This window comes from Callithrix jacchus, chromosome 5 (genome assembly GCF_049354715.1).
Source record: "Callithrix jacchus isolate 240 chromosome 5, calJac240_pri, whole genome shotgun sequence".
NCBI lineage: Eukaryota > Metazoa > Chordata > Mammalia > Primates > Cebidae > Callithrix > Callithrix jacchus.
This window is the reverse complement of record NC_133506.1, coordinates 55,543,796-55,568,769: the sequence shown is the minus strand read 5'-3', so window position 1 is coordinate 55,568,769 and position 24,974 is coordinate 55,543,796. Positions and strand designations below refer to the sequence as shown.

Sequence of the window (24,974 nt, the reverse complement as noted above, 5' to 3'; positions counted from 1 at the left end):
AGAGAAGGGGAAGATTTAAACAGCTGTTTTTATCTTTCTGCATCAAAATCTGTTCTGTTAAGGTGAAAATATATCCTTTAAAAAAAATCAGAGCATCTTAAATCCCAAAATACTTTAATGAGCCAAGTATTTTGTTAAAATGCAGACTTTGACTCAGTAGCTCCTGGGAGAAGCTCGCTATTTGAGTAGCAAGCCAGGAAATTGTCCTCGCTTAATGTAATATAAAGTTAAATATGTGCTATTTGTTTGCTTTAAAATCTCATTTAAGCTATGACAATTATATTTATGACTATCCCATTTTTCAATTCAATATATATTTTCCAGTATTATTACAGTAATTTCTTATATATTAAATTGCTGAAGACAAAAATAGTCAAACTGTATTTTATGAAACAGGGATCTCTGTGCAGATTTCTATAAACTGATGATTTATGTTACTTCGTTGAGCTTCTATGCTGGATACAGTGTTTTATGATGTGGGAATGTTCAATGAATCAGAGAATCCTCCACAGCACCTAACTGCATATAATAAACCATTTCATTTTCTGATGGCAGAGTGAAGTTAAATTAAGAACATGCTTTGGGCCTGAAGTCGAAAAGTCTTTTTCTCTCCATTTCTTTTTGATTCCAGTAAAAACCTTTTTATTCAACTAGAAGGCACCCACAGGCCAAATTCACCGCTATCTGAAAAGGTTTAGTCGCCACCTTGTGGATAATAAAACAGCAACATCCCAAAATAATACATTTCCTGTACAAAAAAAAAAAAAAAAATGAATTTAAACCTCTGACATGGTTTTCAAAACATACCCAAATAATTATTTTTAAGCTACCAAACATTACTGCCACAATTTGGTTGACTCAAAAGAATGCACCCTATTGTCAGAAGTGAAGTTAAAAGAGCAAAGGGCCTTTCAGAATGCTTGCAGCCAGAGCTGCTCAAAACCAGGCCACTTCCTTCAAAGAGACCTACTCACTTCTGGATATGTACATAAAGGTACAACGTCATTACATCACATGGTATCTTAATTTATGCTTACTGAATTTGCATCCTCCTCCCCTAATTAATCCTCAACATCTTCTGAGGGGCAAATAAGGGGAAGAGAGACTCAAGGAATTTACTGCAATACTTCTCAAATATATCTGGTAATGTTAACTTTGGATACCTATGTCACGTAGTGTTAAGACAGGAGTTGAAACAGCATTTCAACCTGGGCAATTCTTTTAAATAACCAGGGAGAAAATAAAAGCAAGCTTCAGAAGAGAACTGCATGAAGAGCAAAGCAAAACAATACCAGAAAAATCCAGACAATATTTTTCTGCTGTTTAATTGATCTCAAGGAAGGAGAAATTCAAGTCCACAAAAACTTACATGAATTCTGTTTATTACATACAAAACTAAACATACAATATAACAGCAAATAACAAACGTGCTGAATATTTTGAGGCCATTTTGAATGATGTCCTTCTGTACATGTACATAAATAATAAATACTGCTTCTGAATTTCCTTAAAATACAGTACCACCAAGAGTGTTATATTTTTATGTAACCACTCAATAAATGAGCATACAGGAATGAGGAAGTAGACAATACCCATATCATATGAAGCAGAAAGTCTTATGTCCTTCTGAAAAGCAACATTATAGGCCCAAGAACAACTACAAACCATTTTCCTTTTAGCTATTAGGTATGTGGCAAGACCAGTGATATTCTGTTCCCCATCCTTGTTGTCATAGGGCACAAAGTTAGTTACAAGTCCTCAGCCCATTTAGTTACCTATTCAAGTTAGTTAGAAGTCTACCCTATTCAAGTTAGTTACAAGTCTTCACCCATTTAGTCATTTAAGAAGTTGAGAAAGAGTCTAAACTTAATAATCATATAGAATACTGCAAATACTGATATATTTTATTTTTGTACTTTTTTACAATTTTTCCATTAGATAATTCTAAGCCTGCAATATTTTTCTTTTCTATGTTTTTTTAAAAATTTGGATTGTTTTAATTGGTTTAAATGCAGGGTATATGTAAACAACTCCCCCAAAATGAGAGGCACTTCTTGGAAAAACAATGACCCACGTCACTAGACTAGCAAGACACTCAGTGTTTTTGACTTGATGAACTGAATGAATTCATGATTTAACTTTCCAATGTTGTCTACTTGAAAAATAGCAAGATTCTTATCTGCAGCATTTAGTGCATTAAGATGTATTAGATATGTGTATCACATATCATAAAATTAAAATTGTGCTTATGTTAATTCATAATAGACCTAACTTTAAAACACTTCATGTTATTCACTAGGAGCTATGATCCAGTCACAATAATATTGGTTAAAATAGCCAATTTGAGGCAGAAAGTAAACAAGCAAAGTCACTTTTTCAGGCTTTTAAAACTGTTTAACACATGAAATTATGACTATTTCCCAGATTATGGAATCAGCTTCAGTTGAAAAATCTGGGAACAAATGTATGAGGCATTACCTCTAAGTTTCTTTTTTCTTTTTTTTTAAGACAGAGTTTCACTCTTGTTGCCCAGGCTGGAGTACAATGGTGTAATCTCAGCTCACCGCAACCTCTGCCTACCGGGTTCAAGCAATTCTCTTGCCTCGACCTCCCGAGTAGCTGGGATTACAGGCATGCGCCATCATGCCCAGCTAATTTTGTATTTTTAGTAGAGACCGGGTTTCTCCATGTTGGTCAGACTGGTCTCAAATTCCCAAACTCAGGTGATCCACCTGCCTCAGCGTCCCAGAGTGCTGGGATTACAGGCATGAGCCATCATGCCCGGCCACCTCTAAATTTCTTAATCATGATTGTCTTCAGCTCAGACATATACAAGGCAAGTAGAAATATTAATAAATCACTTTACACTCAACTATTCAAGGTCTCTAAGAGTACGCGCATGGATACATTACAGGGAAAGGCAGCAACTCAGCATAAACCCTTTAGTTTAAACATAATGAGTATATCTATATACACGTGGATAGAATATCATGCTTTTGGATGTCTGTCGGCCATGAAACTTCATAGAGAGCTGCAAAAAATCTAGCAGAGAAAGGAGCATAGGCGAAGTGCCAGCCATGGATAACAGACTCACCTGTGCTCACAAAATAGGGCAGGCAAGGAACACCAGACATCACTCAGGAATCACATGAAAGCTAAGAATAGTGCTGTTTTCCAAATAGAAAACATATAGTAAGTACAAAAATTATAGTATATTTGAGGACTATGGAAGTAATGCTTACTCTATGTACATCTTTCATTCACATAAAAAGCTTAAAGACTATAGTGTAAAAGCATGCTTTCTCCAATAGGATGGTGTGAGAAAGAATGTAAGAAAGAACTTGTACAAGTCTGAAAATTAAGTCTTAAAGAAAAAGCCTACCATAAAAAATGTTATGTCGTTTGGTATGATTAAAATCAGATTTTTAAAAGATCTTAAAACTTAACCTTTGCACATTGCTTTTTATAATTATATACATATAATTATAGCTACCTAATCTTGTCCTTATGCTGTTTGTGATATTTTTTCAGACATTTATTGCTGTCTGGAAAGTTTACAAGCTATTATATATTCCCAAATGAAAAACGCTAAGTTTTTCATTTGCCCCAAAGGTGAAAAAACTGAAACCTCTATGTGAAAAACAAATACAATAATTGTTTAAAGGGATAAAATCAACTATAATTACATGGGCAGTATTAAAACACACTGCACAAATATAAACAGAAAGCTCACAGCACACCTAAAAAAACAAGAAACCCTGGAGAGAGTCAGGAAGCATTAAGACCAGATAAGGGGGTTTAAATACATTCAGCAACTTTATTCATATTCTACTCCCCCCCGCCACTCCCAAGCAAGATAATAAAATCCTGCTCTTGAAAACTAAAACAGATCATTATTTTTGACTAAGGACAACAGGGTGTGGATCTCAAATCAGTAACTCTGTAACTATTATGTTCAATGTGTTTTGATCCTTTTACAGGCCCTTCATCATTTACAAATTGTAAAGAGTGATTTCCCTGTGGCACCTCTCTGGAGAAGCCTTACATGCCAGCAATTCCAGAGTGTCAACTATTTCATTCTTAGCCCCACCAAACAGCAATAATCACGCTAAGCCCATTGACTTTGGAAAATTCTGCAAATTATTTTAACCTCAGTTTGGAGAACTAAAAATTGGATTTTACCACCGCCTCTGAGTTTAAAATGCCCTTTAAAAAAAAGAAAGAAAGAAAAAAAACATGTCAAAGAAAATGTATTAAAGTACTAGATTCCACTGTCTCTAAAGAGCCAGCAGCTTAGTGATAAATGACTACTCAAAACACAAACTCACTACTCCCTGACTTGAGGAAGAACTAAAGCTTCTCCTAAGGGTAAAATAAACAGAAATTTTGCTTGAAGAGCTTATAAAAAAGTAAGAGAGCCACTGGGAGAAGTAAGCTAATTGCCAGTGCTCTGTCAGCAAGGGCAAGAAGGGCCTTATTTTAAATATTTAGGATTCCACACCATTTGAAACAGTCTGCACTATTTATATACTTAAGTGCATGTGAAAATGGTAAGATAACAGCACTATCTGCTCTACACAGGCTACTATTGCCGAGGTTTCACTGGCTCTTCCCCTGGAGAGGAGCCATTTTATTCCTTTATATGGCACATATTTTAGGTAATTTTTATCTAAAGTGCTCTCATTTGCCTAAGACTGACAAGAAGAAAGGCTTATTGAAAGACACTTCCTCTTTGGAAAATAACCCACTGGGAGTAGAAATAAGGTGGAAAAAATGCCAATCAACTACTTAAATGTCAGTACTGTAAAATTCCTTAAAATTCACAGTATTTTGACTTTTGGAAGAGCTCTAATACTGAGGTACCTGCAGGTCTTGGCAGCTCCTCATTTCAGATGTTTAGTGGAGTTTATACGTATTTTGCTTTACTCCATTTGTTTTCAGTTTTTTCTCACTCGATACAGTGGCATGACCACCGCTCTCTGCCTTTCCCTTTTTCCTAGGATGTGCATGTGCTGGTGTTTTGGAGGCCTTGCAGGAATCTGCTGAGTCCAGAACCACAGCTGCCTGTTTGGGAATTCGAATGTTACCATTGGTTTCCACCTTAGAGCTGCTGTCACCGCAGGACAGATCCCAACGCAGCCTCACACTCTTACAGGGTTTCTTTTTCTTTTCTTCTGTCCTCATTTCAAGGGTTTGTTTCTGAGAACAAAACCTGGTACCACCCAGCACATCAGCGGGCCTGGGGGAAGTCTCAAATGCATAATGTGATGGATGGACTTCTTCACTGCGACAAGCTTTCTTTAGGCAAGGGCCTGACTTTGAAACCCCTTCCTGGTGAGGTAGCGGCCTGGACAGAGCACTAGCAATTAGCTTAGTTCTCCCAGGGCTTTTCAGTGCCCCTGGAGTCCCAGGGAGAGTGGGAGGCCTTGCTTTGGGCCCCTTTGCTTTTTCATACTGTACAGTCTGGATCTGCAGCCACTCAAGCTGAATCAGTCTATCGATATACTTCCCAAGAAGTCCTCCCACCCGTGGCCCAGCTTCAGTTTTGTACTCTGCATTCAGAAGCAGGGCCATATCCCGCAAGTCCCAGGAGCTGAAAGGGGGTGGAAGGAAATCAGGGTAATAGTATTCAGACTTTGCATGGTCCTGACCAGGGTGAAGATCAAAGTAAACTGGATCAATTTCTTCAGCTCGAAGATTGAGATCTGGAGGTGTGAGGGGAGAAGGAGGAACGGGAATTCTTTCTGAATCAGACAGATCACTTGCACTGTCCTCATCAGCATCTTCTTTAATAATTCTCATTGACTGAAAATCAAGAAACAATTTATTCCCTGAGGTCCCCTGACATCTGGAACTGAGTGGATTCCTTTTGGGTCTTGTTTCTGGGGAAATGCTTTCTTTAAGTTTTTCTTCAGTTGGCTGGGTGACAGCTGAGAGGCTGCTTCTCATCTGGGAAGAAGCATGGGGTACTTGGGATTTACTCTGCCTTTTTCCTGAAGAATCCTTTGAATGCTGCACTTTATTCCAAGATGGGCCAGCATTCATATTGCTGTTAAAAATAAAACTGCAATTCTTACTACATAAGACAAAAAATGGTCTGACTAAAATTAAAGGAACAAAAAGAATCTTCTAGTTGTACTTTTTTGTCCCAGCTATTACTAGGCATTACAAAATGTCAGCTTCCAAACTCCTGACCGCAGAAGTAATTTTACAGAATATTTTCCCATATAATACTCTATTTGAGGTACATGATATAATGCATGTGACAAAAGAGAATGAACAGTTTCCATTTTATTTCAAATATTAGCATTTAGGAAAAACTAGTAATTTCTCAAAGTGCTTGTTTTATACTTTTAGAGCAATTATGTATAAAAAACATAAGTTTGGAAAAAATCAGTTGTAGAACTCTGGAATTGTTATGGTCAAAAGCATTTAATAATATTCAGAAGTAAAAATCACTTTTATACACCTCTTTTAAATTTTTTTTTTTTTTTTTTTTTGAGACAGAGTTTCGCTCTTGTGACCCAGGCTGGAGTGCAATGGCGCGATCTCGGCTCACCGCAACCTCCGCCTCCTGGGTTCAGGCAATTCTCCTGCCTCAGCCTCCTGAGTAGCTGGGATTACAGGCACACGCCACCGTGCTCAGCTAATTTTTTGTAGTTTTAGTAGAGATGGGGTTTCACCAGGTTGACCAGGATGGTCTCAATCTCTTGACCTCGTGATCCACCCGCCTCGGCCTCCCAAAGTGCTGGGATTACAGGCTTGAGCCACCACGCCTGGTCACACCTCTTTTAAATTAAGCATAATTATAACATGCAAGTTTTGCAATTTAATAACTGATTAGTGGTCATTCTGAGCTGAGTGAAAATTTGCATTTGGGAAAATTGTGTTTAAAGAACAGAAATAAAATCATATGGTGCCCTGTAACACATATGAATGAAAACACAGGGTCTTAGAGCTATCTTGCGAAATAGCAGGCAAAGGAAATAATGAATACTGTGTGCCTTACAAGTATAGCAACTAATTCTTTCAGGCATAACTTATTCTGAGGCCAAATCTCACATTAGAGTTGAAAATATCCTCTTTTCAATTTATTTACCAAGAACTTAGCATTTAAGATTAATAATAATTCCCTGCAATATAAGTCAGATGGAATGAATAGAAATGGGTGATAAACATGCTTTCTGGAAACCTCAGAGGTTCATTTGGCCAGTGGTTTCAAACAAACCAAGCAACTATTTGAATATGTGCTACATTTTAATTGATAATATGGAGGATATTAAATCATTGCCAATAGTACAACATGTGCTCAATAAATGTTGAATAAGTGAATGAAAAAATGAAAGAATGTCCATTATTCAGAATTCGTAACCTGTTAAGACATTTTGTTTCTGCCTGGCTGTCAGTGTGCATCCATAAAAGTTAATTATTATTAGTAACCTTTTATATAAAGGGAAACTAACATAGAAAAGTGAGTAAGGGACTTACTAAAAATTATAATTCTGCTAACAACTGACAGAATTATGACCACTGGAATCCTTATCCACTAATAATTATGCTTAAACTACTTTTCTACTCATTTCTGCTAGATTAAAAATTATAAATGTATATTTCTTATCCATAGACATACTTTTTTCCCCCAAATCTATTCAATCTAGACAACAGAGATAATGAGTCTTTTGCAAGATACAATTATACTAAAACTATTTACCTGCTTTTCTGATGCGATTCATTCATCCTATTCCTCTTCTTGAAAAAATCGCATGGCTGATCATCATCTAGGGTTTGATGGACTGTCTAAAAACCAAGGATGCAGTAATAAGTACTGTGAACACATACATGAGAAACAAACAAACAAAAAACCCAGAATAAATCGAAGTAAGAGTTTTCTTCTAAGTTTACCTTTTCTGTAGTGCTCAAAATATTCTTGCTCAATCTGCTGGAAGATGATGACAGCTGGGGAGGTGACTTCTTTATTCCTCTTATATTTGGAAAGGTCTCCTCACCACCGGAACTAGAAACCACAGAATACTGTCAGTAACTATTGATTGCAAACGGTCCTACCACCGGTATTGGGTTGGTTTTTCACTTGTTTTTTAATACTTGTATAGTATTAAAATATTAGGGCTGTGATCATATAGCACTTTGTACTCTGAGTTGTGAAATCCCGGGGAAGGGAGACATTGTCTTATGCTTACAGTTTTGTCTTTTCTCCTTATTACAGTAGACATTAGAGACAGGATCACACTGCTATAAATACTGTGAACAGATTCCATCTCTCTCTCTCTCTCTCCCACTATTCACACACAAGTATATCTTCCTTGGAAATAACATGTTGAAGAAATTTGGAAGGCTAAAGTCAGGTCTTATTACAGCATTCAATCATTGCGTTGCCCAATCATTCATTCATTCAACAAATGTTTATAGGAGTGTCCATAATGGCAGCGATGATGCACGTCCCTGCTCTGAAGGAGCTTAAACTCTAAGAGAGACCTTCCCACTCAATTTTTCTGCCTTCTCTATCGCATCAATCCATTACAAGATTTTCCATATATTCATACATATTACTTATTCTCTCTTTGTGAAATACTGTTGACCCATACCACAGATATCTGTTATTCCCCTCCCATTTTGAGCGGCCTGTTAAAAGTGCGCTGAATGGAAATTGGATATTTCTCTTTCCCATATCACCTGTCTCTGTAACATAAAAGAGATGTGACTATAGATATTTTCTTCCTGAAACTTTCCTGTATTTTTTCCACAATAACCATGTAAGCCTTTTTAGTTAGCTCACATCCGATGATAAATAAAATCACTCTCTCACATTTAATGAATTATACCACAATCAACAAGCTTGACTCATTTTAGATGTAGAAAATGTTCTTTAATATAACCCCCTTCCTTAGTCCTTTTTTCTTTCTGCTTTGTCCCTCTGGACAGGAAAAAGGAACCTTCTCAGTGGAATGCTTGGCCCCAAACTGCTCTCTGGAAAGTGGACCTGGATCTTTCTCACTCATTTCACCTGGTTAAGATTTACACCAAAGTCTGTGTGGGGTTTTGTGCTCAGAGCTACCCGGTGAGAGACACGAAGGCTTGCAGGGTTCTAAGGATGCAGAAAACGAGCTCCAGGCCTCGCTGGTGTTTCCGGCTTGCTTGGAAACAAAGCTGAAAGTCGGAGACTCTGTCTACAAATCTGTTCCCCAAGCGCCAGAGGCTGATTAAGGGCAGCTGCGGAAGTCATCACCGGGTATTAACTCTGGTTGCCCGTCTTCCTCTCCGGCGTTGGGTCCAGGAAGACAACAGCAGCGCCTCAAGTCCCCACCCTGCGGGGAATCTGTGGGCCTTTCGGGGCGGCAAAGCATTGTGGGTGATGCGGACAGGAGGCTGCTCCTCCACGCAGCGACGCTCCCGCGGTCTGGCCAAGGGTCTAGGTTGCAGTGAACCCGTCCAAAGTGTGGGCTAGCCGCGACGTTTACAATTAGCCCGGGGCCAGCTGCTGGCAATGCCGGTGTTTGCACCCCCGCTCCCCACGCCACAACCCAGAAATCTAAGGACACGCAGCATGCATTTTCCTTGTCCTCCGTTTGTGCAGACAGGGTCTGGGATCGATAGGCGCGCGGTCCAGGCAGACGTAAACAGACATTGATCAGACCTGTTTCGCGACTGCAGCGCACACGTGACGAGGCTCCCAGCCTTCCTTCGTCTCCGGCACCCGCGCGGCGAGGCCTGGCTGCGGCGCGCTGCGGCAGTGGAGCTGGAGGCGGCGGCGCGCAGCTCCACGGAGCTCTCAGGCCCGGCCCGGGCTGGCGGGGGCCCGCCTGCAGGTGGCGTCACGAGGGGCGGGGCGGAGGCTCTCTGGGAAGTTGCACCCGGTCGAGTTGCAGCCTCGTAAGTAACGCCACCGACCGGGAAAGTGGGAGGGGCCGCTCCCAGAACGCAGCCTTCTCGTAAGAACCTCCAAGGAAGCAAGAAAAAAAAAAAAAAAAAGAAAGAAAGAAAAAAAGAGGCGCTACCCTGAGTTCCCGGGAGGCTTCTGAAAGCTTCCACTAGAGAAGAGCTCGTCTCTTAAAATTTCTTAAACTGCAAGAAGCGGAGGACCCGGGCGAGGACTCCAGGGGCAAGGTGGCGAACAAGAGTAGGGCGCGCCGGGCCCCAGCGGTCCCCCGTAGGTTGCAGACACGGCGGACTCTCGGCGGCTTCTGAGCACGGAGGGAGCTGTCGCGGGGTCGGGAGGCATCCCCTCATCCCTGTCTCCCCATCTTCCGACGGCCGGCGGGGCCATGTCCAGAGGCCCGAGCTCCGCAGTTCTGCCGAGCGCCCTGGGATCCCGGAAGCTCGCCCCCCGGAGCCTCAGCTGCCTGTCGGACCTGGACAGCAACGTGGCTCTGGAGCCGCCGCACTGTAGGCCCCCGGGGAGCCCGGGCCGCGCGCCGCCACCCACGCCGGCGCCGTCGGGCTGCGACCCCCGCCTGCGGCCCATCATCCTGCGGCGAGCGCGCTCGCTGCCCAGCTCCCCCGAGCGCCGACAGAAGGCCGCGGGCGCGCCGGGCGCTGGGTGTCGGCCGGGCTGCAGCCGGCAGCTCCGCGTGCGCTTCGCTGACGCCCTGGGCTTGGAGCTGGCGCAGGTGAAGGTGTTCAACGCGGGAGACGACCCGTCGGTGCCGCTGCACGTGCTGTCGCGGCTTGCCATCAACTCGGACCTGTGCTGCAGCAGCCAAGACCTGGAGTTCACCCTGCAGTGTCTGGTGCCCGATTTCCCGCCGCCCGTCGAGGCCGCCGACTTTGGCGAGCGCCTGCGGCGGCAGCTGGTGTGCCTGGAGCGTGTCACTTGCTCGGACCTTGGCATCAGCGGTACGGTGCGCGTGTGCAACGTGGCCTTCGAGAAGCAGGTGGCGGTGCGCTACACTTTCTCGGGCTGGCGCAGCACCCACGAGGCGGTGGCGAGGTGGCGCGGGCCCGCGGGGACTGAGGGCGCAGAGGACGTCTTCACCTTCGGCTTCCCGGTGCCTCCCTTCCTGCTGGAGCTCGGCTCCCTCGTGCACTTCGCTGTGCGCTACCAAGTGGCTGGTGCCGAGTACTGGGACAACAACGGTGGCCAAGACTACAGCCTCACGTGTCGCAACCACGCGCTGCACATGCCTCGCGGGGAGTGTGAAGGGAGCTGGATCCACTTCATCTGAGCCGCGCGGGGCCACAGCCTGGAGCCTCCACACTTAAGCAACGCCTGCTGTCATTCATTTCCCTGCTGGGCCCTCACATCTATCTGGTTGTTCTTCGCCACCCTGCAAGTTCTCTGACCTCATTTTCTGCTGCGAGGTCCCCCGGCAGAGGCCCATCCTGTCTTCTGCTTGAAATGTCTGAGTCACTTGGTCTAAAAAGCAGCCTCAGGTGGCCGGAAGGCCGAGTTGACTTGTGTAATGAGTTGGGGCACGGTGGTGGGGTAGGTGCATGGGAGGGTGGGCCCTCTGGGGAGGCCCAAGCAGCTTGTTTTGGAAAGGCCCCCTCCTGCTAGGAAGAGCTTTTGCATGTGTCCTGAATGTGTCTCTGTAAACATAGCTGTTATTTATTATTGTGATGTTGGGACCTTTAGCTCATAGCGAATGCCTCCTCAGGAATATTCTCGATTTAATAAGCTAAAAAAAAGGTCTGTTGTGTGTTTGTGCCCACAGTAAACAATGTACAGTGTGACCCACATCATGGTCCCTCCAGGCATTCCTGCCCCACGACAAGGAAAACCTGAGACCACATCTGCTTGCCAATGGGCTGTAGCCTTCTAACAGTGGGAAACTATTAATAGGCAAGAAATTATCAGTCATCACACAACCATTCCTGGGCACTGAGACAGCCCTGGTGGGGCTGTGTGTCTCTTAGGTTAACAGCTGGGGAGGAGGGGAAAAGCTTCAAACTTAAACTAGCAAAACAGTTCTTTCTCTGCAGTCACAATTCTGATTTCATGTATTTCTCTGTTCAGGCCATTCTGTTTAAGTCTGAAACTTCCTAAACGTTTTAAGAAGTCTTGCCTTCGTTTTTTCAATTTTCAGGTGACTAGAGAATTTTAGGCAACAGTGCCCTTTTTGACCATTAAGGTGATTACCTTTTTGACCATTAAGGTGACTCTTTTTATTTCTTGTTAAGCATCAGAGGATGTCAGTATTTATCTTTTGGGAATCCAGTTAGAAGGTGGAACTAGAAGGTGTTTTCAGCAATAGCCAGAGCACTAGAGAAAAATAATTGATAAATATTTATACTTGTAAATTGTTTGGAGCTGTATTTACATATGTCATGTTTTATCAGGTACCCACAAACTTTATACTTTGTGCCTTCAAATAGGGTTTCTAACATGTTCTAGATTTGTCAGTTTTAAAATATTAAATTCTTTTTTGTTTTAAACCTTCAGCCAAGAAGTCAAGACCACTGTGCCCTCCTGGGTTAGGCAATCGCTTAAAACTCCAAAGAACTCCAGGCTGATGGTTCTTTTGGTGCTGAACAGTGGTCTCTCTGATTACAGGTGCTAGAACTAAGGTGTGAAAAAAAAAAAAGCCAAGAAGGATCAGATCTCCAGTTTGTGAAGTGTGTTTGTGATACAGTTGAAACCAGTGTGATCAATTTTATGATACTGTCACCAGGGAATTAATTCTAAACTTTTGAATGCTTGTTGGCATCTGTCAAATCAATACCGAAAGGACACATTTTGCCCTTTACCAATTTGGTTTTGATAATTGCAACCTTTGTGCTTGTCTAGTTCAAAGAACTGGGATCGCTTTCTTTGTTATCTTTTGATCTAAGAACACTGAATTTTGACTTCTCTACTAAAAATACAAAAAATTAGCTGGGCACAGTGGCGTGTGCCTGTAATCCCAGCTACTCGGGAGGCTGAGGCAGGAGAATTGCCTGAACCCAGGAGGCGGAGGTTGCGGTGAGCCGAGATTGCGCCATTGCACTCCAGCCTGGGTTACAAGAGCAAAACTCCGTCTCAAAAAAAAAAAAAAAAAAAAAAAAAATACTGTGACTAAATTGCAGTCTCTGGCCATTAGCACTGTTCACTACATTGGCATGCAAGAGAGAGAAAATCCTGGTTACATTTCCTGCTATTTAACCAACTGTCCAATTAGGTCAGCAAGCCTGTTCAGGGCCTTGGCTGTTAAGCCCCTGGCCCTGCAAAAGAGAGCAATACAATTGTCCAGAGAATTTAGGTATGAGAGCTGCCAGATTTATTTTACTTAAAGACATGTAGAGAATCTCATAATCTATGTGTTCAGGTCATGAAATATAAAGTAAATGTTATATCTTTGGTATTAAGTTAACCTCAATGTGCCTTTTAAAAGATATCAACATTAGGAAATTTAAAAGCTTAAATGTACTTGCCTAGTTAATAAAGATGCTGTGGAACAACTGAAGGAGAACTTTCAGACCCTAAAACATTTATATTGCTTAGATATTAACATTTTCTGGTGGACTGTGCAATTGCTGGATTGTCTCCCCACATATATTTTATTATTTAAAATGATTTTACCCATGCGTAAGTATTAAAGTATATGTGTGAAAACAGCTGTGGGCCATTCTATTATGCTAGAGTATGTTTTTCTTGTGGCCTAATGACAGAAGACCAAGCTTTAGAAACTTCTTGTTTAAATAATTTCACGTCTTATCCTTTCTACAACACTTATAAATGTAGAGCATTGGCAAAAATAAATAAATTTTGTCATTGTGCTGCAGCTTCAGTAGCAGAGTTGTTGTGTATGTCTTTGAGAAAAGGAATTAAAATTTTATATGCCAGGTCAGCATGACATATGACGAATATCTAGGGGAATACAGGGAATTGATCTTTAATGTACTTCTCTTACAACACTTAATGACACTGTGCAGGCAGTAATGAGTGTGTATCTGCCTTCCTCCCAGATCATGATCCTCACCTAAGTACAAAGTCTTGCACACGGGGGAAGAAAACTTACATTTATTATGTCTTCCCTTATTTGCTTGCTTTAAATATGTGATTTCATTTACTTCTGAATGTTATGCTACCTGGTAGACAACATCCGATTTTTCTTAGCTGAAAAGAATAAGGCTCAGAGAGGTTTAAGTACAGCAATAGACCACATAACATTTCACTATATGTAGTGACTGTATGTATGACAGTGGGTCCATGGAATTATGCCCCCCCTTTTTTTTTCTTTTTGAGATGGAGTCTTGCTCTGTCACCAGGCTGAAGTACAAAGGCAGGATCTCAGCTCACTGCAGTCTCTGCCTCCCAGGTTCAAGCAGTTCTCCCATCTTAGCCTTCTGAGTAGCTGGGAGTACAGGTGCATGCCACCATGCCCAAATCTTTTTTGTATTTTTATGGGTTTCACCATGTTGGCCAGGATGGTTTTGATCTCCTGACCTCATGATCCGCCTGCCTCAGTCTCCTAAAGTGCTGGGATTACAGGCGTGAGCCACCATGCCTGGCCTATACCATATTTTTACTTACCTTTTCTGTGTTTAGATATGTAAATACTCACCATTGTGTTACAGTTGTCTGCAGTATTCAGTGCAGTAACATGCTGTATGAGTTTGCAGCCTTGAAGCAATAAATGGCACTATATGTAGCTGAGGTGTGTAGTAGGCTATATCATCTAGGTTTTTGTAAGTCAACTCTAAGATATTCACAAAACGATGAAATTGCCTAAGGACACCTTTCCCAGAACTTACCACTATCATTAAGCAATGCATAACTGTAATTCACCTGAAGTCCCTTAGCTGCTAAGTAACAAATTGAGCATTCAACCCTATTTCAAAGTCAATGCTCTCTCTACCTGTGATATGACATATAGAATATTCCAAATAAATGTTGATTCAGAAAGCTAAATTAATTGAAAACCAAATTTTGATTTTTTTTTTTTTTTGAGACAGGGTCTTGCCCTGTCACCAATGTTGGAGTGCAGTGGTACAATCATAGTTCACTGCAGTCTCCTGCTTCTGGGCTCAAGCAAAATTCTCCCACCTCAGCCTCCAGTGTAGAGTAGCTAGGTCCACAGGTGCATGCCACCACACCTAGCTAATTTTGTTTTTTATAGAGTCTAGCTATGTTGCGCAGGCTAGTCTCAAATTCCTGGCCTCAAGCAATTCCATCAACTCAGCCTCCCAAAGTGCTGAGATGATAGGTGTGAACCATGGCATGTAGTTTCCAAATATTGATTATAATAAGTTTCTTCATGAAATGCCACAGTCTAAAACCTTTAAAAAGAATTCAATTAGTATTAAAATTAGCGATACCCTTTTTTCTTCCATATTGTCATTTACTGATGTTTACTAAATAATCCGCAGGCTTTTTGAACACATGAAGCAACATAAAGGGCTCTAACAGGTTCTTCTACTAAAAAATGGCAAGGTAAAAAATTATCACTATTTTTGAAGTGTATTAGGAAAATTGCCGTGCATTCGCAACTCCATCATGAAGGATCCTAAATCTATTGGCAAAAAATTAAGTGTGAAAATAATTATGCAAAATTGTCAGGTCACAATTTTGAAGCACTCTACAATCTTCTTACATTTTGTGTTATACATTAAGACTTAAACATATGAAGAATTCAAAAGCATTGAAAGCTTTGAACATATAAAATCCCCTCAAATCCCTGCATACTCCTGGTGTACCTTAGATCGCATATGTAATGTGCCAACTCTGAATTAAAAAACTAATATATCAAAATTAAGTTAAATCGGGGTAGTTAAAAAGTTGTCAAGAAATGGCCAGGCGAGGTGGCTCACGCCTATAATCCCAGCACTTTGGGAGGCCGAGGCGGGTGGATCACCAGGTCAAGAGATTGAGACCATCCTGGTCAACATGGTGAAACCCCGTCTCTACTAAAAATACAAAAATTAGCTAGGCATGGTGGTGTGCGCCTGTAGTCCCAGCTACTCGGGAGGCTGAGGCAGGAGAATTGCTTGAACCCAGAAGGTGGACGTTGCGGTGAGCCGATCGTGCCATTGCACTCCAGTCTGGGTAACAACAGCGAAACTCCATCTCAAAAAAAAAAAAAAAAAAGAAGTTGGTAATTTTAGCTAAGCAGAATATTTAAAACACTTTTGAGAGCTTATTTAATGTGATTTGATTGGCTCTGGTCCTCAACTGAGCTTTGATTCTATTTCTTGTATTTATTTTTTTTTTAAGTGCTTTCCACCACACGTCTAAATCCTAGTCCCGTATTTTTAAACAATTGGTACCTTTTGGATAGAAAATTTAAATGTTATTAAAATATAATTTTAAATTTTGATTTGCAATATCTATAAAAAGTTTACACATACAATTCCAATTTTAAAAATTTATCCGACACAAATGTTGGATAATCCAAAGGTGGTTTGCTGCAATATTATTTGTAATGGAAGTGCAGGCTAATCAGTAGAGGGTGGAATTCTTCGGATGAAGTTAATCCACGTAATTCAATCATTATTCAGCTGTTAGAAAGAGCAATCTGCATCTCAGTGCACATGGAACGCCTTCTATTCCAGAATGGGAACACGTGGAAAACACCCAGAAGGCTGAGCGCCGAACACCGACGCCCTCTGCAAGCCAAGAAGCAAGGGGACGTTTCCCTGCTATGCCTGTCTCCAAAGGACTTGCGTTTTTTTGTTTTTATTGTTGTTTTGGGAAGGAGTCTTGCCGTGTCACCCAGGCTGGAGTGCAATGGCGTGATTCTGGCTCACTGCAACCTCTGCCTCCCAGGTTCAAGCGATTCTCCTGCCTCGGCCTCCCGAGTAGCTGAGATTACAGGCGCCTGCCACTGCGCCCAGCTAATTTTTGTATTTTTAGTAGAGATGGTGTTTCACCATGTTGTCCAAGCTGGTCTCGAACTCCTGACCTCGGCCCCTCAAAGTGCTGGGATTACAGGCGTGAGCCACCACGCTTGACCCAGAGCTTGCATTTTGTACACAAGCACCCGCTGGCTGCATAAGTTAAACGGTTATTTTAAATGGAAACCCGAAAAAGCCTAGGAATACGCGGTAGGGGACCCAGCTCAGCACCGCGTCCAGGCGCCTACGGTCCCTCCTGACCTCCGGCACCCGCACCCAGGAGCCCGGGCGGCCCTGCGCCCCCTGCTGGCCGGAGCCAGGCTTCGCCCACGAGCAATCAGCGCCGCACCCTGGCCCCCGCCAAGTCCGGCTCGCCTCCGCCTCCTCAGCACTGGCTGGAGCCCCGGGACCCCGGGCTCCAGGGACGCGCTCCTCCTGGTTCCGCTCGAGCTTCCATCCCTCCCTGCTCGCCTGTCCCGGGGCTAGGGCCCGAGGCTAGGCAGTACATCTCCTCTGGGGCAGGAGCGACTCCGTTCTCGGGGCGTTCTCGGGGCGTTCACCAGGAGAGCGCAGTGCGGGAGGACAGGGAACTGAAAGGCCGCCCCCAAGGCCGGAGTTCCAGGACAGCTGGGACCCAGCGACCGGAAGGTCCGGCCTGAGCCACGCCCCCTGCGTCCACCCCACCGCCCAATGCGACGACCCCTCAGGTCACCAACCCTACAGGCCTCCTGTGCGTTCAAGAGGCGGGGCCTGGCCGGCAGCGACGCCGATTGGACGCACTACCGACCGCGCCTGGCGCGGATTGGACGGGCGCTTCCCGCCGTCCACCGGCTTCCTGAGGCGCTGCGGCGGTGCCGGAGGCGCGGAGTTGCGACGCTCGGAGGCAGTGGGGACTGCTCCACCGACTCCACGCAGAGGCCTCCTCCTGCTGGCAAGTTGAGCAGGGAGCCTGGTGGGCTTCCCCGATGGCGGGAGCGGAGTGTGGGTGCGGGTTTGGCTTGGTCTTCTAGGCCAGGTGGGCGGGAAGCTACCGACGGTTGAGGCGGAGCCATTGTGGAAGCCACCAAGGGGGAGGGGGCGCGGTTCTGTAGCCACGGGGCGGAGGGGAGACTCTGAGGGTGGGCCGGGGCACGGGCTATGCAGATTTGGTAACGAAGGTGGTGCGCGTGGGCGCTGGTCCAGGACAGGATCTGGTTGGTGAAGGCGCGGGCCTCGGCCTCGAGGATAGGAAGTGGGCTCTCCGAGCCGCCGCCACGCGTTCGCCGCTCTGTCAAGGTGGCTGAGGCGCGGGGCGGTGCCGTTGGCAAGCCGGGAGCTGGCCTGGGACTAAGGGGCACGGGAGGGGAAGCCGAGCCGCCCTGCCTGCTGCTGTGGTGCGGGCCAGTCCGGGGTGGCGTCGGGAACCCCTGGGGGCCTCTGCTCGCCAGCCTCCGGGGCACCTGGGTGAGGGGTTGGCGCTGCGGCCTGGGGCGTGCCTCAGGGGTGTGTGTGCTTTTTTGGTTCCGGGGTGACCCTTGGAAAAAGCGGTCACCGTGCTGGCGTTGGGAGCAGGGACTTCCCCTTTGGCCTTATTGTTGCCACTGTGGGTTCCACTTAGGGAAAAACGGAGTGTGCTCAAAATGGCCCTCCTCCTCCAACGCCCCGCCCCCGGCCGGCCGTTCTGGCTTTCCCTCCCACCGCCTGCACCTGCGGCCCCCGAGCGGCTCAATGGGTGGCACTTGGCTCCACTTGCGGCCCCTCCTTGGTGAGGCCCGAGGCCCAGCCGAGGATTTGCGAAATCAGCAACGTCTATATCTTTATTTTTATTTATTTATTTTTTGAGACAGAGTCTCACTTTGTCACCCAGGCTGGAGTGCAGTGGTGCGATCTCGGTTCGCTGCAACCTCAGCCTCCCGGGTTCAGGCGATTCTCCTGCCCCGGCATCTGGAGTAGCTGGGATCGCAGGTTCACGCCACTACGCCTGGCTAGTTTTGTGTTTTTAGTAGAGACGAGGTCTCACCATGTTGGCCCGACTGGTCTCGAACTTTTGACCTCAGGTGATCCACCTGCTTCGACCTCACAAAATGCTGGGATTACAGGTGTGAGCCACCGATCCCGGTCTACATTGTTACTTTAGTAATGATGCTAGGAGGAGGACATCTTCCCTCCCCTTCATTTGCCTTTAATGTCTTTTTGGACATCTTATCTATGTTGTTACCATGGCAGAGGGGACTTTGATTATCCACTGCTGCTTGCGTTCATTCAGCGATTTTTCCTTTGTGGGGGGAAAATCTGTGCCTCTTCCATCTGCCGGGTTGTTTTGTGTGTGGTTGTTTTTGACTGTAACCCCTTCTGCTGCCTGAAGATACACAGTCATCTTCTCACTAGTTCTCTGTTGGCCGCTAACCAATCCCCGAGTTCAGTAGACTGGGGCACAAAGCCTGCTTACTTGACACCGAAGTCCACACTTCTCTTGAAACATTTTTATTCTGTTCTCGGTTTCCGAAGTCGTTTTGTTACATGGCAGTAGTTCCTAAACATCTTTTAAATTGTTTCCTCAAGGGGATGGGAAAAAAAGTGTATAACTTTTTTTGTTTCTTTTTAGAGTTAGCTTTCTCTTTAATTTGCAAATGTTGACTTGTTTGATACTGTGGATAGTGCTATACTTTTGACTCTATTGCAGCCTGTATACATTTAGCTTTGAGGCGTGTGTGTGTAACTGGATTACTCAGTTTGCTTTCCTTGGTTTGTTTTTCCCCGACTGACTTTGTGCAAAAGTAGATTCGAAAGTAAAACCATCTTGTTAGCTTTATGTGCCTCTTTGGGTGTACTTTTTTCTGTGCTGTAATTCATGTCTCAGGGCACTTTGTAAAATACACTGTTGCAAATGGCTTTAGTTATGAAAACAGCAAAAGCATATGCTAATAGGCAAGACTGCCCCAACAGTTGTTGGTCCTAGAGAAAGGGTGTAAATGGAGCCCCCACGACATACTTTGTTTTTTAAGTTTTCAAATTGTGAAATAAAATAGTCTCAAATTTCACAAACACACTTTCACTGCATCGAAATAGAAAAATGCATGTATGGCTATTATTATTAGTGAGGCAGGGTCTTGCTCTGTCCCACAGGTGGGAGTATAGTGGCGTGAACATGACTCATTGAAACCTGTACCTCCAACTTCAGCTTCCTGAATAGCTAGACCACAGCTGCAAGCCACCAGGCCAGGCTAACTTTCATTTTTGTAGAAATAGGATCTAACTATGCCCATGCTGGTCTGGAGCTCCTGGGCTCAAGCAGTCCTCTTGCCTGGGTCTCCCACAGTGCTAGCCACCAGAATTATAGGCATAGGCCACTAGCCATGGCTATTATTTTTATGACTGAATCCTGAAAAGTATACAAGATAACTGAATGCATTTATTTGGATATCTGATGATGGGCTGGTAATCTTTGAATAAGTGATAAAATACATAATTAATTATATAGTCATTTTTAAACAAATGGTGTTATAATGAAGACTTTACTATTGACAGCAATGATCTAAGGATTAAAACTAATTACTTAAAGTGTGTTATACTCAAAATGTATCAAATTTGGGATTATATCACAAACATAAAATACATATAAAAAGTATTTTTAAAAAAAAATTTTTGAAGTATTAACATTCTCATAGAATTGTAATTAATGAATAGTTTCCTTAAAATATTTTGTCAACACTGGAATTGCTTATTTTTGAATAACATATTCAATATTTTATAACAATCTATTCACTATTTTAGTATTTGCTTGCTAATGTAAAAAGTCTGTATCATGTTTATGTCTTGATCTACATATATATTAATATGGATTGCTTACTACTACAAAATGTTCCTCAGCCACCATGTGCAACTGTTGTAGATACTGTGCACTAATTTGCTAGTATTTCTAGAGTTGCAAATTGGAATAAAAAGAGAAAGAAGATGGGCATTTGGCACTGTTAAGAAGTAACACTGTTAAGAATCAACTGTATTCTTGCTCTGCCAGTGGAAGGATTTGACAATATCTCTTTTCTCTTACCTAATAAGCACTTGCTCATATGCTACCTTAATTCTAAAGCAGAGACTAAAATACCAGCATTAACACAATTGAATGAGACCTTCTCTGCATTCAATTGTGGCTTCACACTTGCCGACTTCTTTAAACATTTTTTTAAATTATTATGGAAAATTCTGACACATGTAAAGTAAGCAGAATGGTGTAATTAATTGCAGTCCCTTTCTTTCATAGGCATAGGCCAATGAAGTGTTTCTCAGGGGCCGGAAGGATAGAGTTAGGAGAATGAATAATGTGTTCATGGTTATAGACTTTCTGGGGGTAGTGCCGAGTTCTGAATTTTGAGCTCATAGAGATGCCTGTGTGCTCCATAATAGGAGAGTAAGAAAGAGATTGCACTATATAGAGCGTATAGCAGGGGCCCCTTTAGCTCTGTCCTAAGGGTATGGTGATTAACAGGGTATATATAAATGTATGTTGAACCTAGGAAACAGAATTGGGTTATAATTTAATCCATTTGTATTCTCAGTCCAGACACCATGCTTTACTACACTCCTCTAAATAAGGAATTAAAATTTTAAAATTCACTCTCTTTTTTTTTTTGTCATTTGGTCCATTTTATTCCCTATCCCTAGGGTTATTTTTCTTACCCATGCAAATCTGCCATTGTTCACATATCCAGTATTTATATCCTTCTATAATTAAGTACCCTCTAATTATTATACACACATATCAATACCAGTGCACATAAGCCGTTATTAAGTATATTTTAAATTTTACATAAAGAATTTCTGTATCTTATTCTGCATTTCTTTTGCTTTATATTGTGTTTGAGATGCACAGTATTCTGAGATACAGATATTGTTCATTCTATTCAGTTGCTGTTTTCAGTTGCATTACTCGACATTTCATGTTCATTTACTTCCTCCTCCACCACACTGACATAAAGGCAGTTTCAATTTCTTGCTATAAGAAGAAATAAATCAGAAAATGTTTTTATACTCCCTTTGGGCTTTTGAGTTTCTCTAGGGTGTAAAAATTAGAAGTAGAACTACTGCGTCATATGGTATTCAAGTTTACATTTTTACCCAATGCTATCAAACCCTTTTTCAAAGTACAGTCATTTACTTCCCACCAGGGGTACATACATGATTCCAGTTTCCTTTATTTCCACCGTGACTTAGTAGTATCAGTGTCTTTAGACTTTGCCAATTTGGTGGATGGTGGAGAGGGGACTGGTTATTGTTTTACTAGCATTCTGATTACCATGGAGGTAACAGTTTCTTTTCTTTATTAGCCAGTTGAGTTTTCTTTTCTGAATGACTTTCTATTCCATTTTTGCTGTTGGGTTATTGCTTTTTCTCCTTGATTTGTAAGTTCTTCATAATAATTCTTTTTATGTTAATCCTTAGTCTCTTATTCCATTGCAAATGTCTTCCTAATATGTTGCCTCTTTTACAAACAGTGATGCACAAAAATTTCAAATCTATTAAATTTTATGTTTTGTGCCTTTTGTTTTAAATTCTTTCCTGTTGGAACATCTTAGTGATCGCCTCCTGTACATTTGCTTTTTACATGTAGGTAGTTAATGTATCTAGACCTTATTTTTTAAATGGCAAAATAGATGTCTAATGTTATTTTTCCACATGCCAAGTCACTTTTCCCAGACCATTTATTGACCAGTTTACCTTTCCCCGATTTGCAAAACCATCTTACTCAAATATGAACTTCTAATATATGTTTGAGTATGCATTTGAATTATCTTCTGTTTTATTGATTCATTTGTCTGTTTTCCATTCTTAATACTTCACTGTTTATAGTTATTTCTTATGACTTTGTAATATGTTTTAATATCAAATAAGGTGATTGTTCTTCTCTGATATTTTAAAAGTTATTTTAGTATTAGAGCAGAATTATTCCTTCATACACATTTTAAAAGAGCCAAATGTCTCAAATTATTATTTTGTTGTTTTTACTGGAATTTCTTTGATATTTAGAATTTCAGATACTTATTTTTAGTGAAGCATTGATGGTTTTATAATGTTAAGTCCTTCCATTAATGAATAGGAATAGCTTCATGTATTCATATCTCTTGTTAAGGTCTTTAGTATATTATCTTCATAAAGATTATGTTTCCTTTTGTTACACTCATTTTAGTTTTCTATATTAACAATTGTCTGATTATTGCTAATATAAAAAGAAACACTATAGATGTTTATGCTGAGCCTTGCAGGAATCTCTCAAAGGACCTCTAAAAACAGCATTCCTCTTTATTCCTGGGTTCTAATCAAGTAGGAAAAAGAGTGCCAGAAATATAACTTTCATTAGTCCTATATTGGCTAGGTTCATGGGTCTGAGTTTAGATGGTTGGCCTAGTGAATTTGCTAACACTGAACTTCAGAATTAAGCAAACTTACTGCCTGAGGCACTCCAAGGTAAATGAGTTAGATCTTTCCAGCCCTGCATTTTTTACCTTCCACCCTGGAGGAGAAAGCTTACTATATTGACTTCAGAGGAAAAGGACAGAGCAAAATACTGACTTTCTCACAAAGACAGAACCTCCAGAAAACAACATAAAACTCCTCTTTCAGTTTTCATGTAACAAAAAAGAGCTGAGCTGAGCCTGACTCATTTTCCTTCCCAAATTTACTAATCAAATAATTTCAGCTCCTCATTGGTGATGTAAGTTAAAGCAATAGAGCAAAACCAATAGTATACTCAGCCTTTCTCACAGAAGCTAGGAGTAGGGAGAAGGTATTTCTCTCGAACATTTCCTAGGTTTGTGTTCACTTAACAACCTGTTTTTTGGAGGAGATTTATCTGAATGGTTCTTTTCCTTTCTTCATGAGGTCATTATCTTCTTTTGGGTATTTGGACTGTGGAAGAACTTTAGATGTTGACCCTGGAAATTCTACTTTGGATTAGAACAGAAAATTAATTAAAATCTAATGCCACTTTCTATCTAAAGCAGAAATTTTATTTATTATACTTCCCATTCCAAATTATGTCTAGATATATGGTAGAGCCTTTGATATACTATATTGTACAAAGGCATTTGGCAATACGTAATGATATTTCAGCAGTAAAATGCCAACAAATTTGAATATAAAGCCATTCTGTTTTGAACATCTCAGAGAACATTATATTTGAAAGATTAAAACCCTTTATAAGTTAAAGACCAAGGGCTGAAAGATTTAAATGTCTGGAATAATTATTTTGTGCTTCTGAATTTAAAAATCTAAAGGCGAGGCCATGCGCAGTGGCTCACTCCTATAATCCCAGCACTTTGGGAGGCCTAGGCAGGCGGATCATCTGAGGTCGGGAGTTTGAGACCAGCCTGACCAATATGAAGAAACACCATCTCTACTAAAAATACAACATTAGTCGGACGTGATGGTGCATGCCTATAATCCCAGCTACTCGGGAGGCTGAGGCAGGAGAACCACTTGAACCAGAAGGTTGAGGTCGCCGTGAGTCAAGATCATGCCATTGCACTCCAGCCTGGGCAACACGAGTGAAACTCTGTCTCAAAAAAAAAAAAAAAAAAAAAAAATCTAAAGGCCAAAATTCTTAAGTACCAAATACACATTCTCCATTCTCAACATCTTATTATGTTCAGGTGCAGTCAGATTCTTTGATAGAGTTAGAGTTCCTTCATCAGCTGTAGCTTGAGCTGTCTTCCATGGAAAGAAAGTACCAGTTACACATTCTCAGAAACTATATTAGTTCAGTGCCAAAGTTCTGGTGTACATTATCTTTTAAAGCATTCAAAAATTAGTAGGACATTATGCCTAGCATAATACTGGACCTGTTTAAACATAGAAAAAGTGCCAATTTGGTCCCTGGTACAGTAATTTCAGGAAAAAAAGTTTTTATTACGTAGTACTTATCGTTGCCAAAGATTGATTCAGCAGGCTCAGTGGTATGGGGGCAGGGGAAGAGAGCAGCCTGAGATGATGGCCTTCTTAACACTTTGCAGTAGACCAGTCTCTGTCAATTATCCAGAATCTGACTTGCTTTACTTTAATTGAAATGGAGAAAATATTTCAGCAAGAGGCTAATTTTGGTACTACATTTGGGGAAAATTTCTGTGATTATGTCACTCTGTAATGGCATTGCTGCCTTATGTGTAGTGGTAACTGGGACTGTCCTTGTTACTAGCTCTTATTTGACATTTTCCTTCCCCACCCAGTACATTCAA

The 24,974-nt window shown here is 42.1% G+C and overlaps 3 protein-coding genes across 12 annotated transcripts in view; 2 read left to right on the top strand and 1 right to left on the bottom strand.

Annotated features, from left to right (window-relative positions):
* Nucleotides 1–10: 10 nt before the first annotated feature.
* Nucleotides 11–9,805, bottom strand: FAM217B (family with sequence similarity 217 member B). 6 transcript variants are annotated; one of them, XR_013535265.1, is made up of 5 exons: nt 9,653–9,805; nt 7,903–8,014; nt 7,712–7,797; nt 3,095–6,049; nt 11–748 (listed from the first exon to the last, which is right to left on the bottom strand). XR_013535265.1 is itself a non-coding variant. In XM_017972145.4 (4 exons), the coding sequence occupies exons 3-4, from the start codon at nt 7,735–7,737 to the stop codon at nt 4,897–4,899; spliced, it is 1,194 nt and encodes a 397-aa protein (XP_017827634.1). In that variant the 5' UTR covers nt 7,738–7,797; nt 7,903–8,014; nt 9,023–9,805; the 3' UTR covers nt 1,310–4,896. The 6 variants fall into 6 exon arrangements, 5 of the variants coding, with proteins under 5 accessions (XP_017827634.1, XP_035154977.1, XP_035154978.1 ...); XM_017972145.4 differs by lacking the exon at nt 11–748 and having other exon boundaries at nt 1,310–6,064; nt 9,023–9,805; XM_035299086.3 differs by lacking the exon at nt 11–748 and having other exon boundaries at nt 1,310–6,064; nt 9,074–9,805.
* Nucleotides 9,806–9,888: 83 nt separating this feature from the next.
* Nucleotides 9,889–13,715, top strand: PPP1R3D (protein phosphatase 1 regulatory subunit 3D). The gene has a single exon (XM_008996205.5). It carries the CDS (start codon nt 10,281–10,283, stop codon nt 11,178–11,180), a length of 900 nt encoding a protein of 299 aa, XP_008994453.1. The 5' UTR covers nt 9,889–10,280; the 3' UTR covers nt 11,181–13,715.
* Nucleotides 13,716–17,593: 3,878 nt separating this feature from the next.
* The window catches only part of SYCP2 (synaptonemal complex protein 2), an 84,790-nt gene continuing 77,409 nt past the window's right edge, over nt 17,594–24,974 (top strand). For 4 of the 5 annotated variants that reach the window (XM_078372039.1, XM_078372036.1, XM_078372037.1 and 1 more), the window contains exon 1: nt 17,594–17,698. Coding sequence is in view for 1 of the 5 variants with exons in the window: in XM_078372038.1 (XP_078228164.1) it covers nt 17,702 (1 nt within the window). In the remaining 4 variants the exon portion in view is untranslated. Of the gene's footprint in view, nt 17,703–24,974 lie in introns of all 5 variants that reach the window. The other variant, XM_078372038.1, reaches the window with a different exon arrangement.

Bases quoted from the DNA above. Each gene is read 5' to 3' on its own strand.
- PPP1R3D (XM_008996205.5), top strand. From the start codon at position 10,281: ATGTCCAGAGGCCCGAGCTCCGCAGTTCTGCCGAGCGCCCTGGGATCC.
- FAM217B (XM_017972145.4), bottom strand. From the start codon at position 7,737: ATGAATGAATCGCATCAGAAAAGCAG. The intron at 6,065-7,711 runs GTAAATAGTTTT...TAAGAATTGCAG, and splicing joins GAATCGCATCAGAAAAGCAG to TTTTATTTTTAACAGCAATA.